The sequence below is a fragment of the Epinephelus moara genome, chromosome 8 (genome assembly GCF_006386435.1).
Source record: "Epinephelus moara isolate mb chromosome 8, YSFRI_EMoa_1.0, whole genome shotgun sequence".
NCBI classification, from domain to species: domain Eukaryota; kingdom Metazoa; phylum Chordata; class Actinopteri; order Perciformes; family Serranidae; genus Epinephelus; species Epinephelus moara.
Genome location: NC_065513.1, coordinates 19,561,270 through 19,575,998, shown reverse-complemented (window position 1 = coordinate 19,575,998; position 14,729 = coordinate 19,561,270). Strand labels below are relative to the sequence as shown.

General features: G+C 39.6%; 1 protein-coding gene across 1 annotated transcript; it reads left to right on the top strand.

Annotated features, from left to right (window-relative positions):
* Positions 1-4,143: 4,143 nt before the first annotated feature.
* LOC126394125 (arrestin domain-containing protein 3-like) lies at positions 4,144-14,078 on the top strand. The gene is made up of 7 exons (XM_050050758.1): positions 4,144-4,454; positions 5,864-5,908; positions 8,097-8,157; positions 8,407-8,557; positions 9,019-9,115; positions 9,191-9,447; positions 12,491-14,078. Exons 1-7 carry the CDS (start codon positions 4,193-4,195, stop codon positions 12,761-12,763), a joined length of 1,146 nt encoding a protein of 381 aa, XP_049906715.1. The 5' UTR covers positions 4,144-4,192; the 3' UTR covers positions 12,764-14,078.
* Positions 14,079-14,729: the final 651 nt, after the last annotated feature.

Genomic DNA, 14,729 nt, shown 5'->3' with positions numbered 1-14,729 from the left:
TGTATCACTGGGATGACTTGATGGCCAGTAAATACCTCTCTTCCCCTGATCTCATGGTGCTGTGTGCAATAATAAGGAACACTGAAATTGTGTAAATAAAGTCGTACACAATATGGCTGTGCTTGCTTCTTTTAAATGAACTATAAATAAACAATAAAAACTCTTATTCCAGGGACTATATAGTACCACATAGAGAAAAAATGTTCAAGTTAAAGTTTTAATTTTTTCATCATTTCCTCTGTCGGTCTGTTACAACTAAAACTATTATAACTTCGTAATGGATTTGTAGATATAGAATCTAACCTTTTGAGCAACTGCTATAACCCAGCTGGCCACCAACTTTGTTAGATGTTGATATTTGGTTGATTTAGGTTGTGAGGTCAAAATTATCAGCGTCTAATGCCAACCTTAATTTGTAGAGTACTGAGTACAGATGACGCTGATATTCTGCTGGTTTTAAGTTATGTTGTTAAGTAACCAAAATCCAGCATCTTCCAGACATCTCATGCAAACATCATCTTAACATAGAATAACAACACTTGGTTGAAAGGTATGGAGTACAAAACCCAACTTCTGCAAAATATCAGAATGTTAAAATATCGTCAATGCGATTTTCATTCCAACCAGAATTTAATATCTGTCCAATGTAAGAGTCCAGCTTCTTTCTGACGTTATATTAACATCCAGTGCAGGCTGGGATGTAACTCAATACCATTAAAAAAAAGAGTATTGGGGCACCCACTAGTTCACCTGGTAGAGCAGGCGCCCCATGTACAAAGGCTGTGTCCTTGTCGCAGAGGGCGCGGGCTTGATTCCAACTCACGGCCCTTTGCTGCATGTGATCCTCACACTTTCTCCCCCTTTCATGCTAAATCTGTGCTATCTAAAAAAGCCCCAAGAATACCTTTAAAAAATAAAACAAAGAGTATCTGAAAAACAGGAGCTTATAAGTGAGAAGAAAGTGAATGAAAATGATGTACTAATGATGCACTTTTTGCCCGAACTGAGCCCCCCCTGTGGATCCTCAAACTACTCTCACTGATTATCATCACTGAATATTGTACCTGCATTAATAATCATTTATGACATAACGAATGACTCAAACCTTCAGTCACAAGATGCTGCCAAAGTATTGTTATCAATGCACCTGATCATTTGGCGTGTGCACTTAATTCCACTGGAAATACAACCTGCATGAGTCACTGACAGTGATCACACTTCATATTTTTTATTTATTTTTTTTCAGTTTTTTCAGTTTACATAACATAACAGCAACAAAAACAGACAAGCGACAAGCAAGCAGACAAGATAAAATCACACACAGAATAAACAGGGGGGAGGGGGGACGGTACATGATACTCCGAGACAATGTCAGGGTAGAGAGTCACACAAACTCAACAAGTGATGAATGTAGAATAAATAAGATGCACAACAAGGTATAAGTTCATATGTCTAGAAGGACAACAAATAAATAAGTAGCCTACATTTGCATGCCCTCATTTCCTCATGAGGGAACATAATTCATATATGAAATAAATTATATAAATATACAGACTATCAATATCTAATTCAAAGTTTCATTTAAAAGGTTAATTCTTTGCAATTGGAAAGAACGAAAGCCGACCTGTTTTTCAAAGGAGGTATGGCTTGAGGAATACTTAGACCTCCTTAACATGGAGAGAGCAGCCAGTTTTCTGAAAGATTTCGATAGGGGTCTTAGTGGACAATGGGATATTATTAGGAGATATTTGAATTACACACTTCATATTGTAAGTTTCATTGACCTTAATGTTCAAAGTGGGCTGGAGGGTGTGGATTTCCCCCCCGATGATTTTTAAAGGGAGTCTTAACCTGTCAACTGATTACATATGAACAAGACAGCTCCAACATTTAAGGTGATAAAGATCATTCCTGTAGATAGTTGATGGAAGGAATTAGTGAGGGCAGAAACCTTCCAAACCTTTATTGTGATTTGTTTGTGCAACAGATTACTCACTCTGCAAACATCAGTATGAGTGTGAATTTATAGATGTGTTATGCATAATAAATGTTTCCATAAGCTGTCATGAGGCATTATATAACAACGGTCATAAAACAGTGCAGGCATCATGTGACTTTACAAGGTCAAGTATCCCAGTGGCTCAACTCACTCTTCAATGAATGTTGTGGCTTTTATTCACCTACAGTCGCACCCCTTTCATTCCAACACAACAGTCCAATAAATCCAACCGTTATGAGGCTTATAATGTTCAAGCTTTGTTGGCAAACTGTCAGAGAAATGTTGTTTGTAGTTTTTCATGTGACCAAAAGTAATTTAATTTCAATTCAATTGAACATTTCACTAGGATTTAAAGTGGTTTATTGAAGCTTTGGCAGTTAGTAGGTTCACTCAGCGCTGTAGATCGTCTTATCTTATGGGACTACATCTGCAGTTTTTTGGTGTGCAGCATCGTCAATGAACTGATAATGAACAGATGTGCTCCACATGCAGTGTTTCACAAATTATTGACATTTTACTCAGATTTCACATGGGCTTTCTTGTGATTTAATGCTGTTACGTTTCGGTGACTAGACCCTCATCAGTCAAACAGTTTTGTAACAAAGAGAAGCCATCTTTAGTCACATTACCCACGTGCCATGGAAGGGCTAAATACCAAACATCAATGAGTGTAACAATCAACATTATACACAGAAATGGAGGAATAAAGAAATAAAATAAAAAACTGCTTAATGACAATCTTAAACATACCCCAAAAGTTTCATTAGATAGGTACAATCTTGAAAATAAATGTTTAAGTCCTTATTATTAACTTAACACTAGACGAATACGCCTGTGAGCACCACTGTTAAAAATTCAAGACTATCATCAGGTAAAGGTGTACAAGGACGTTGGAGTTCTTGCGCAGGTTCCTGTGTGCAGATTTGGTCATTGGTTGATCATGTGGATTGTTAACTGCAGGTTTCTCAGCTATGATAGCTAACATTAGTGATGGTTGATTGATTATCTAACCACATAAAGAGCTGCAGTACACAGTAATAATAGCACCAGTAGTAATAATAATGGTCATTTCTCAGTGAGTTTATTTGGGATTATGACTCCATTTACTAATGACAGGGGTGTGTGGTTGCCTGTCGTAGCATAGCAATTTGTTTTTCATTTATTTTATCAAAATATTGGGGGGACATTTTATATGGATTAGCCTACTGTAGTTTTAATGTGCTGAAGAGGGAGCTGAGTCGGAAGGTGAAGCTTTCGATGTACTGGTCCATCTATGTCCCAGCCCTCACCAATGGTCATGAGCTCTGGGTAGTGACCCAAAGAATGAGATCGTGGTTGCAAGCTGCCAAAATGAGTTTCTTCCATGGGGTGGGTGGGCTCAGCCTTAGAGATAGAATAACGAGCTTAGACATCCGGAGGGAGCTCAGAGTAGAGGAGAGGCCTCCAGTTGGAGGTGTTCTGGGCACGTCCCACTGGTAGGAGGCCCCGGGGCAGACCCAGAACATGCTGGAGGGATTACATACAGTATCTCACCTGGCCCAGAATGCCTTGGGGTCCCCCAGGAGGAGCTGGAAAGCGTTGTTAGGGAGAGGAATGTCTGGGGTGTTTTACTTTGCCTGCTGCCCCCGTGACCCTGCCATGGATAAGTCAATGAAAATGGAATGGAATGATCTGTACGCGTGACATATATTGTACGTCTGTCCACCCTGAAGGACGGAGCCTTCCACAGTTGCGCTTCCTGAGGTTTCTACCAATTTATCACTGTAAAAGAGTTTTGTTGGAGAGAGTTTTTCCTTATCCACTGTGAAGAATGCTGTATGTTGTAAAGCCCTCTGAGGTAAATTGTGAATTGTGATATAGGACTCTATAAATAAAACTGAGTTGAAACCCTACCCCTGCCCCTAAATATGGCTCTGTAATGAACTGGTAGGGCCATGGAGTAGCCTGACTAAATCGAATTAAAATCCCATAATTAACTTCATGAGATGTCTATCTAACAGATGAGAAGTGCCAGACCATGATTCAATAATTAAACGTGTGGATGAATGAATAAGTGGCGCGGGTGGTGGGTTGGAGAGGGGGGGAGGAGAAATTCCTCCTCACGATTGGGACACACCCACGCGGAAGTCAGATGTGGTCTCTATCTTGTTTGCCTCACATTTCGTCGGGAATTCTTCGTGTGAGCTACAGACCATGTCGAGCACCGTGAAGAGCCTCAAAGTCACCTATAACCCCATCAATGAGAAAAACACTTTCACCAATGGCGACATTGTCTCGGGTGAAGTCGCGCTGGAGGTGGCCAAAGACTGTGAGATCAACTCTCTGTTAATTAAATTCAAGGGGAAAGCAGAAGTCCTGTGGACCGAGCGCCACGGTCAGACCACTGTCGTGTACCACTCCAAGGATAAATATTTCAGCATCAAACACTACTTTGTGCGAGACAAGGATCACAAAGGTAAGTGCGTAAATTACGCAACAAAAATTTGATGAATGTTTCTGCTATGTTGCAGAAGTTTCAAAACAAAAGCGAACAAAACAGAGTGAATGTTAAGATGCGAGTCTGCAGAAGTTGTTTGGGACAGTGAAAAACATTCCAGGCAGACCCCCCCCCCCCGTCCTCTGTGCCGNATGTTAAGATGCGAGTCTGCAGAAGTTGTTTGGGACAGTGAAAAACATTCCAGGCATACTCTGTGCCGAGTAATTTAATTGTAGGCGGCACCCTGTTTACATACCTTTGCCCGAAAGAGAGTCTCATGGCGCGCAAACAGTAAATGTTTGGACAAGACACAAACAAACTGTTGATATGATAAGGTGAGATGCAGACAGAAGTAATGGATGGTGATATGTTTGCAGAAGTGCTCACAAAAATGTACAGAACTCAATGCTCTGTACATTTTGTACACACACACACACACACACACACACACATAGGCCTAAAACAAACTCATTATTTTGGAAAACAACACTGTGGAAACCCCAAACACAATATGATCATAGTGTCAAAGTATGACTCCATTAAATGCTGATAAATGATTGGAGCTGAAATGATTAGTCAATCAATCGATTACTCAGCGGATAGGACATTCATAAGCATCATGGGTCAGTTGTTAAAGTCATTTACTCAGTGCAAAAACATCTCTGCCTCCAGCGTCTTACTTGTGAGGATTTGTGGCTTTTGTGTGTAATCTCAACCTCCCTGGGGTTAGATGTCACCTTAGGTCAGGAGTCTGCAACCTTTACCATTAAAAGAGCCATTTTTGGCCAAAACAAAATGAAAAATAATCTGCCTGGAGCTTTTTATGGTTATTTAGTTCTTAAACTTTGCAGTGTTGGTGGTGAAATCAATTTAACCTATTCACACACCAACAAATTCTCATTTTCCCCCTTTTTTGGATTAAGAATTCATAGCTAGCTTATCTAGGGAGACTCAAGACCAGCCATTGCTACTGAGGTTTGGCAAAATATAGAGGAAAATGCGCCAGGTCGTAGAATGACGAAGCACATTTTAGTTGACGAAATGTTAAAACATTTTTTTATTCAGTGTATAGGCTACACATTTTTGCAATTGGAGAATTCAAGAATCACTTTCGGCCTAAAACAGTGATCAGTGAAAATGAACATCTTAAAAAATGACGTCATTCATTTCCATATCATTTTTTGAAGTCACATGGAGCCACTGCAGAGGGGCCAAAGAGTCACATGTGGCTCCGGAGCCGCAGGTTGCCTACCCCTGCCTTAGGTTGACAGAAATTGTGATGGCCATTTGTTTTTTCACTATATTTTAACATTTATTTTAGACCAAATGTTTAATAGTTCACTTAACAAATGTTGTTTACATTTGTTGTCTGTCAATGCTTTCTTTAGAAGATGACAACGAAATACTGCTGACAACTGTGAATGGAGACACACGTGAGTATATCACAGTTCTGGCTCAGTTGTGTTTTACTATACAGTTGTTATTTAAATCAAGAATAGCTTGATACAGGTTTGTAATGCAACAATTGTGTTTTATTTTAGCTTTTAATTGCTCGTCTACAGTACTTTATTGCTTCAGTGAGCTGAGAAGCCGAGGCCGTGTTGACCAACCACTCTGTTGTGCTATCACAAACTAAAAACAACCCACAATTCCATTAGCAAAGAGCTGCGGGTGTACATTTATTCTCTGCTGCCTACCAAGCTTGTGAAAACATTTCAAAGCTGTGTTGGTTTTCCAGCTCCTGTGTTTTTATTCTGTTATTACATCTGACCTGAGGCCTGTGCTACGAAGCCAGTTCAACTTACCTGGGATATCTTTTTTAGTATCTGGTTTGATGAACCCTAACATTGGCTGTCTATTATTATTATTATTGTTATTATTATTATTATTATTATTTATTATACAACAGTTAGTTCCGGCCCTGCAATCTGATTGGTCGAGAGACAGTAAAACCGTGATGATATTGGAGTACAACATCACGGTTATTTCACTGTGTATGTATCACTCCGCCTCACAGCTGATTGCAATCAACAATCAAATCAAAACTGACGGTTAGTGTCAGTTAGGTCAGCAGTTGCGTTGTAGGCTAATTAATTCATCCACTGTCAAACAGCCAAAAATATGGATTTATTTCCTAAAATAAGTTTTGAATTGAACTATGAATGGTCATCAGAGGAAGATGAGGGAGAGGAGAAGCTGAATCCATCTGAGCACACATCCAGGTTTGTCAGTGTTTCATCAGCGGAGCTCAATGACTTGGAGAAAAGCAACATACTGTCAGATCAGAAGGCAGAGTCGGCTGTGCCTGTGAAGCGACAGTCCACCATGCAGTCACCAGAGACTTATTTCACCGGCTGCACAATTAATGGAAACGTGCAGATAAATGTGTATAAAGAGTAAGTGCCTGGCGCACCATGTCTGCGTTATATAGCAACGGTGACAGCAGAGTCCTGAGGGAACTATTTTTGTTGGCGGAAGACAAATAAAATGCTTAAATTATCTATTTTGTCCTCATTTTTCAACATTTCTTAATCAGCCTTGCTTATGTTTTTAAAATTGTTATTGTGACTTCCACTGCTGCACTTTAAATGTCAACCGTTGACCTTAGTTATTGGCTGCTCTATCATATTGTTTATTGCCTGTCTGTTATTTATTGTGACGTGGGCTGCTGACCTCTTGGCCAGGTCCCCCTTGTAAAAGAGATCTCGATCTCAATGGGTCTTTTACCTGGTTAAATAAAGGTTAAACAAAAAAAAAAAATAAATAAATAAAATATTTAACTGTTGAACTGTTGTATAAAAGCAATATCACACTCGAACTTGTGATGTTGTACTGTGATATCGTCACGGCTGTGATTTGGTCGTAGGCACGAGGCCGCTGATCCACTGATGGACAGTACAACATCACTCCCTCTCGTGTGATATTGCTTAAATGAAATACTGTCTTTTTCCCCTAGTTTTCATTGCAGGTATTTCATGTTATTTTGAGCTGCAGTGATGGAATCAGAGTGTAAAATAGCAGCACTATCACTGCAGACTAAAATAAACTTTGCATAGTAAAAATGCTGCTAAAATCATGTGTTTAGTGTTGTAAACAATCTCTGTGTTTGTTAGAAGCTCTGTTATAAAGCCAGAGGAAATACAGCCTTGGAACAGTGACATGATTCTACTGACCTGTCACAATATATAGGCTACTCTTTATTACCTGAGACTTCGGACTTTTGTCCATAGATACTTTTTTTTTTAGTGATCTGATTTGTCAGAGGTCGGGGTGTTGACAGGCTTTAATCTGATAGTTAACCCGAAGCAGATTAGCTGTTCATCATAAGTTACCATGGTGATTTATTCTGGTAAAAATGGAACCAGCTTCATAGCACTGAAAACCCAGAGTTAACCCTAAAGTTACCTCGTTAACTCCAAATCCTGCTTCGCAGTACAGGCCTCTGATGCTGTAGGCGAGGTCAGCCAGCTCTGATTCAGATAAGAAACTGCATTGTACCACCACACCAAGTCCACCTACATCCAAAGCGCTAGTCCAGACTTGAAACTGACTGTGAAATAAACAGTTGTTGGAAGATGTTCTCCCTCACCAGCAGCTTTACAACTTCCTGTTGCTTTTCAGACAGCAGTGTTATTGCCCCAGGGTGCCACATTTACCCGTTCACCTTTCAGATCCCGCTCCAGTAAGTAATCATTCTTTTAATGGTTCCATAATGACTTGGCTAGACCCGTATGTTCTCCAGACTTAGTTTATTTAACAATACTTACATACGTTATCCTCTGAAAAATATCTCAATAGATCAACCTCGGGTTCAGCTTTTATAGACCTACTGTAGAGTGTGTGTATTCATTCGATAGCCAGCTTTCTTGTATGTGCAAGGCATAAAAAGTGCCCAGTCAATTCATCATGTTCTTCCACTCTTGTGCCACAGGGAAATGCCCTCCTCTTTCACTGGCTCTGTTGGTAAAATAATTTACTCGCTGGAAGCCAAGCTGTGCAGATCAATGAGGATTAACAAGAATGATTCAACCAAGATCAACTTTGTGTCGAAGGCGGACCTGAGCAGTGACCCTGGGCTGATGGTACATGCTGAGTTACATCTTCATTCCTGTCAGTCCAACAGGGACGAAAAAATGTGGTGGTGACAGCTGCTGAATGACTATAATGCAGCCCAGGTGTTCAAGGTGCTTCAATGCCAGCAGCCTCCGGGTGTAAATATATATTGACTGGGTATGTTCAGTAAACCAGCCATGTACAAACAAGCTTTGAAATGCACTTAGTATACTCAATGTCACGAGTGAGTTATCACTTTTAGGCCATGTAGTGAAATGGAAATGTTTTCTTTTTTGTTTCCCTGTTATCTAATGGTTATTTTAACAGCACAACTGTTGAGTTAGCTCCATTTGTATGGCTTTTGTTGTGCTGGGGCGCCAGACAAGGACATGTGAGACACCAGAGAAAAGCTAAAAGGATAGTTTTTTTTTTATTTCTCTCTCTGTTGTTGTTTAAGTGTATTGCATTACTATGTTTGGTCTTGTTTCAGATGCCGCAGCACGAGTCTAAGGATAAGAAAATGAAATTTTTCACCTCAGGAACAGTAGCCATGGACGTGAATCTTGAAAAAACAGGTTTCTTCCAAGGTCAGAGCCCTTAAAGTGACACTGACTCTGTTTACTCTCATGCCAAGGCTTGTTTTGATATTTCTCTTTTTTCAGGCGAAGGATTAAAGGTTCTGACCTCTGTTCAGAACAACTCCTCACGCGAGATCAAGCCCAAGTACTGTGTGTACAGAAAGCACAGCTTCTTTGCAAATGGGAAGAGAAGACTCAGTACTAAAGACCTCTTTAAAGAGGTGGGTGAGCCCATCCCTCCTTCTACCAGCGTAAACGTCACACAGGTCCTCCCCATCCCTCATGATCTGGAGCCCACCATCTTCAACTGCAGCAACATCAAAGTGGAGTACAGACTCAGGGTAAGTTTCTAATTCAAAATGTGTGTGCTTGTTTTTATGTGACTGTGAACAAAAAAGATCATATGTCTCAAGACAATTATATGGATTTTTTACATTTCAAATCAAGTCAGTTGTTCCTATATAATCCGAAATTACAAGTTTGCTTCACACACCCCTTTTCCACCTAATGAGCTCTGTTTCGTTAGCTCTGTTCAGGATTCATGGACCCTTGGTGCTATCTAGTGAATCAGCCCAAGTTTTCACCAGTTTTAATCATTATAATTAAGGATGTGTCATTAACGGATGGTGTTGTACAATGCACAACAAAAATAAACAGTAGTATTTTGATCTGTTATTACAGATATTTGGTTTTTATCCAGAAAACAAGCATAGAAGAAATAATAAAGCCGTAACTGGTAACTTTCAGGAAAAATAACTTTGTCATATTTGCCGAAACTGTTACTATATTAATTTGAAAAAAAAGGTATTTCCCTTCCTATTCCATTGTTTTTTATTTTATTTATTTACTAGTCCATACCCATCGGTTACAGCATACCATGCCGTGACTTAGGCATACCAAAAATTTGAAGAAAAAAAACACAACATTGGGCCACAGGGGGAGCCACAGCGATCAGTCAAATTTTAGCCATTTTTAAGCATTTTTCTGTTGTTATAGCGCCACCCAGTTGCCAATTAGAGTTAAATTTCTCCAGTCACCTTGAGGCGTCCTGTTCTACATATCTACCAAGTTTAGTAAAAATCAATATGGCGGTTAGGCCTAGATAAGAAATTAGCTCTCTAGCGCCCCCATTTTGTTTGATGGGGTCAATAAGAGAATCGATATAAGAGATCGATTTTACGTGTTTTTCAAAAAATTCAAAATGGCGGAAATATAACTGGAAGTTATGGGTTCTTGAGGCAAATTTGTTCCTCATGAGGAGAGGCATCTCTGTGCAAAGTTTCATGTCTCTAGGACATACGGGGCATGATATATGCCCATTCAAAGTTTGCAATTTCAATCGGTTGCTATAGCGCCCCCCTTTGGCCAATTGATGTAATATTGCTTCATTTGCATCCTCCCATGACCCTCTACCACTGTACCAAATTTCACATGGATTGACCAAGTCAGTGAGGAGAAAAACATGGAACAGACACACACACAGACAGAGTTTTTGTCATTATATAGTAACATTTATAAAACCTTAATTTAACCAGGAGGTCCATTGAGATTGAAAATCTCTTTTACAAGAGAGACCTGGCCGAGGTAGCAGCCAATCAGAACACATTTAAAATGCAGTAAATACAGTGTAATACAAAAATCCACAATAAAACAACTATTCAAACGTAGTGTCCTCAAAACAAGCACATGTCTCTGTCACCACATTATTTATGATGCCCTTAGCATTGTCTTGTAGCGCACCAATGGCCTTACCAGTCTTGTCTTGTCAATGCCTGCTCATGAATCACAGTCAAACTGTCAAACTAGCTGTGCCGATCAATTATGAATCAAGATTCTGTTACCACATTGCCTGTTTCTCGCCTTAAATGTTTTCAAAAACATATTTTAGTGTAGTCTACTGGTTGTGAGAAGTTTTTGGCTCAACTGTATCCAACATGGCGGCTGGATCACAAACTTTATCAATATTTAGTGTCATACTTGAGTTTGGCCATGTCGTCGAGCTAGTTTGCTGTCTGTGTTAAGTAGCTATCCATTAGTTGCTCACTCTACAGCAGGAAACAGCACATCAAAATACAAGCTTTGCACCGGAAATTCAATGTACTTAAAAATAAAGTGTGTTTTTTACAACTTTACATGTTTGCAAGTCACTTGTGGTCCATTCAGAATGCACCCACGACCCACCATTTGGGACCCACTGATGTAGAAGACTATCATGAATAAGACATCTGCTGTGTTTCAAATCGCGTATTTCCATACTTACACTTAATATTTTGAGTGCATAAGTGCGTTCACACTGAGAAGTATGGAAAAATGCAGTGCACTATGAGTACCTGGATGGTGCACTCAAAACGGTCAAGAAGTTGAGTGTGGAACTATGGACACTTCACGCCCTCAATGGTCGCCATCTTGGCTACGTAGCGGAAGGGGAGGGACCACTTTTCAAACTGGAAATAGCGGCTGAGGACTGTGCAACGGCGAACGTCACTGCATTGTACAAATACATGTGTTTTGTGCACTAAGCACCACTATACTGTTGTCGGGTATAAGCCAGCAATATGTTTATTGGGTTAATTTAGCAGTCTGTAATAATTTGGTACCGCGAACGATAATGCAAATGCTAATGCTAGTTTGCTAACTAGCTAATTTGCGGTCGTCATTTCCGGTGAGTGCACAACGGCCGTGTTTGGTTTGAGACAACAATACCCTGTCGGAATTCGTGCACTACGCCAATGAGTACATAGTGCACATAGTATACTACATGTAAGTGTACTAACGGAAGTATGTGATTTGAGACACACCAATCGTCTCTTTCCAACCTGTAGAATATGACACGCCTACTGATGTTGTCATGGTTCCCACTTCAGCTCAACAAAAACCTGCTATTTTTTGGTTCCAACCAACTTTTTTGGTTCCAAACCAGTTTATGTAGGTTGAAATGCTGCGGACGTTTCAACATTAGGTGCAGGAACCAGAAAAGAATCTGCTCCATGTTGGTGGAAAAGGGGTAGAAGTGCTTTACAGTCTGTGCAGCATGGATCATCTTACACCATCAATTCAGAAAAGAAAAAAAATCCCCAAACTTCCCAAATCTAACTCATGACATCACTAAAATACTGAGAAAGAGTAACAATAAAAGGTAAGCACACCTCTGAATAGCAAGCCTTCACTTGTGTTTTAAATATTAAACTTCTGAATAATGTAGCAGCAAAAATGAAAATGAGAAATAAATGGATATTGGGTCTCCACCCCTGTCTCATAGTCTGTGGTGTTTGCCAAAGGAGTCAGTTACGCAAACGGTGTGAATATTTGTAAATGTACACAATGCTGGTCGTTCTAGTAATTAAATAAAATCCAACAGTGTAACATCATCAATGTTTTCCACAGGTCTACCTCGATGTCAAATATGCCTCAGACCCAGAGATCAAATTTCCCATAGTCATCCTGCCGGCTTCTCAGGTTGCTGCCAAGGCACCACCACCTGCTGCTTCTGGCTTTGGATTTGAACCATTTGGGAGCACAAACCCACCAGTCTGGGGCATCGTGCCGCCACAACCACCAGCAGCAGCAGCAGCAGCACCCCAACCTTTCGATCCCCCACCTCCCTATGGATCATATGGGATGTACCCGCCTTTGTCAGGTTTTGACAAAAAATACTAGTGATGAGACTGAAGATACTTAACAGTATCACTTTCATTAGTGATGCATTTTGTTAAGACGTCCGCTAAATATTAGGTGCTACAATACATTTACTGCTCTTAAATCATTCAAATTTTGCATCATATTGTGCTAGAGGGCATTTGTGTTCTTTCAAAGCTTTGTGTTTGGAGTGAAACCTGGTTGATAGAAACTGCTGCTATGATCTGTAGCTCTTTTGTACTGTATACATGGGAGCATTATGTATTGTACAGTCCTTGCGGAATTTCAGATACCCCTGGCTTCATCTCTTTCAAGCTGCAGGATTCAGCCGTCTGTGATTGTGCGAAGCTCACACTAGCTCATAGAAAGAGCGGGGAGCACTTAAACACCAGTGCGTATCCTAACTTTCAGAGGTGTAAATATTGTTGAAAAAGAGGCATGTTTCATTTCATTTCAACTTGGAATCTAATAGTTCTCCTGTTTCAGATGAGACTGTGATATTTTCTGTATGTAGAAACGCTGCCATGCAGATAGTGAATGACACTAATGTACAATTAATTTCTGCCCTCTGCATTAAAAGGCCATTCCGATGATTTCACACATGAAGGTCAGTTTACACATCAGGGTTCGGCTACTCAACCTGTGGAAACTGTCCAACGTGTTTTTTGTGGCTGTGACGAGAGCTCTCTGTGGTTTGAAGGAATAACCCTTGTGATGGCCTCTGATGATGTCATAGGGGTTATCTCAAACCTTAAAGTAACTGACAGAAAACTCTGCACAGACTTTAAAAGATAAGGGCATTTACCAGGTGTTGTGAAAGACATTGTCCAGTTGCATGATGGGAATTGTAGGATCCAGCATATTCTGTCTGGACTCATAGGGGCTGAAAGTCAGGAAATCTCAGCCTCTGTTAGTTAGTTGTTGAAGTACTCCCCCAAGATCCCCATCTTTTTACTAATTTGAATAAAATCCGATTTGTTAATTTTGTTTTTCATTTTCTTACAAAAACTGTCCTGTAATAATGTAAAAAAAAAAAAAAAGTGTTGAGGGGGCTGCTCTGATGCTTCATTTCTATATGTCTGAGTGAGTGAGTAAATGAAGCAAAGATATGATATTTTCTCTGGAATATAAACTGTTTTGTTGATGGGTGGAAACACTAGTTGTAGTCAGTCTTTGTGCTCAGTGATGTGATTGAATGTCGCCATTTTTGTCCATTACATTTCTCTGTCCTGTTTTCACTGAACTCTCCTGTGGCCTTAAAATATACCTCAATCCTTTTATAACAAAGTAAAGTGTATGATAATCAAGTTCTTGCTCCTGTTTTTTCTATGTTCTTCCATTCCACACACATAATTGAAGGGTAGGTCAGTGTCAAAGGAATATTTATACACGCACAAATCTGACTGAGAGAGAACCACTGTCTGGTAAATAATAGCAATTAAACTGGTCTACTGTTGTGCTCTAAAATCTGCCCCAAATGTTGCAGGAACTGGTTATTCAAAACAGGTAAGAGTCTTGCTCACTTTTTCCATTCGCTGGTTTCCGCCAGGTCACTAATTTGGTTATGATGCAACACATGAATGCAACAGAAAGACTGGTTTGATTTTTCTTTGCATTTGTGTTTATGATTTAAAAAAAGACAGTATAAAAAATCATCTGTTAAGGCGAGACACTGCAGGTGAATAGGGTAAAATTTTAAAATAATAGATATTATGAAACTTCCCCAGTTGATTACTTACAATAGTATAAAAAAAAATGTATTACAAGTTTTTAAAATTTTAAAGTTTAATTATGCAAATTAGGCATTGTCTCATTAAATATGTGCTAATTTGCATGGATTTTAGGAAGATAAATCTGAAAATCTGATAAAGCCAGGTGCAATTTTTTTTCCATTTTGTTTACATATAAGATGAAAAAAAATTACCGAGAGATTTAAGGATATCTGCTTTTATTACCTAGAAAATCAAAACTGTCCATAGCCTTAAAA

Coding starts and splice junctions, on each gene's coding strand:
- LOC126394125 (XM_050050758.1), top strand. CDS start 4,193: ATGTCGAGCACCGTGAAGAGCCTCAAAGTCACCTATAACCCCATCAAT. Junction 8,558..9,018: donor GCAGTGACCCTGGGCTGATG/GTACATGCTGAG, acceptor GTCTTGTTTCAG/ATGCCGCAGCACGAGTCTAA. Junction 9,448..12,490: donor AAGTGGAGTACAGACTCAGG/GTAAGTTTCTAA, acceptor TGTTTTCCACAG/GTCTACCTCGATGTCAAATA.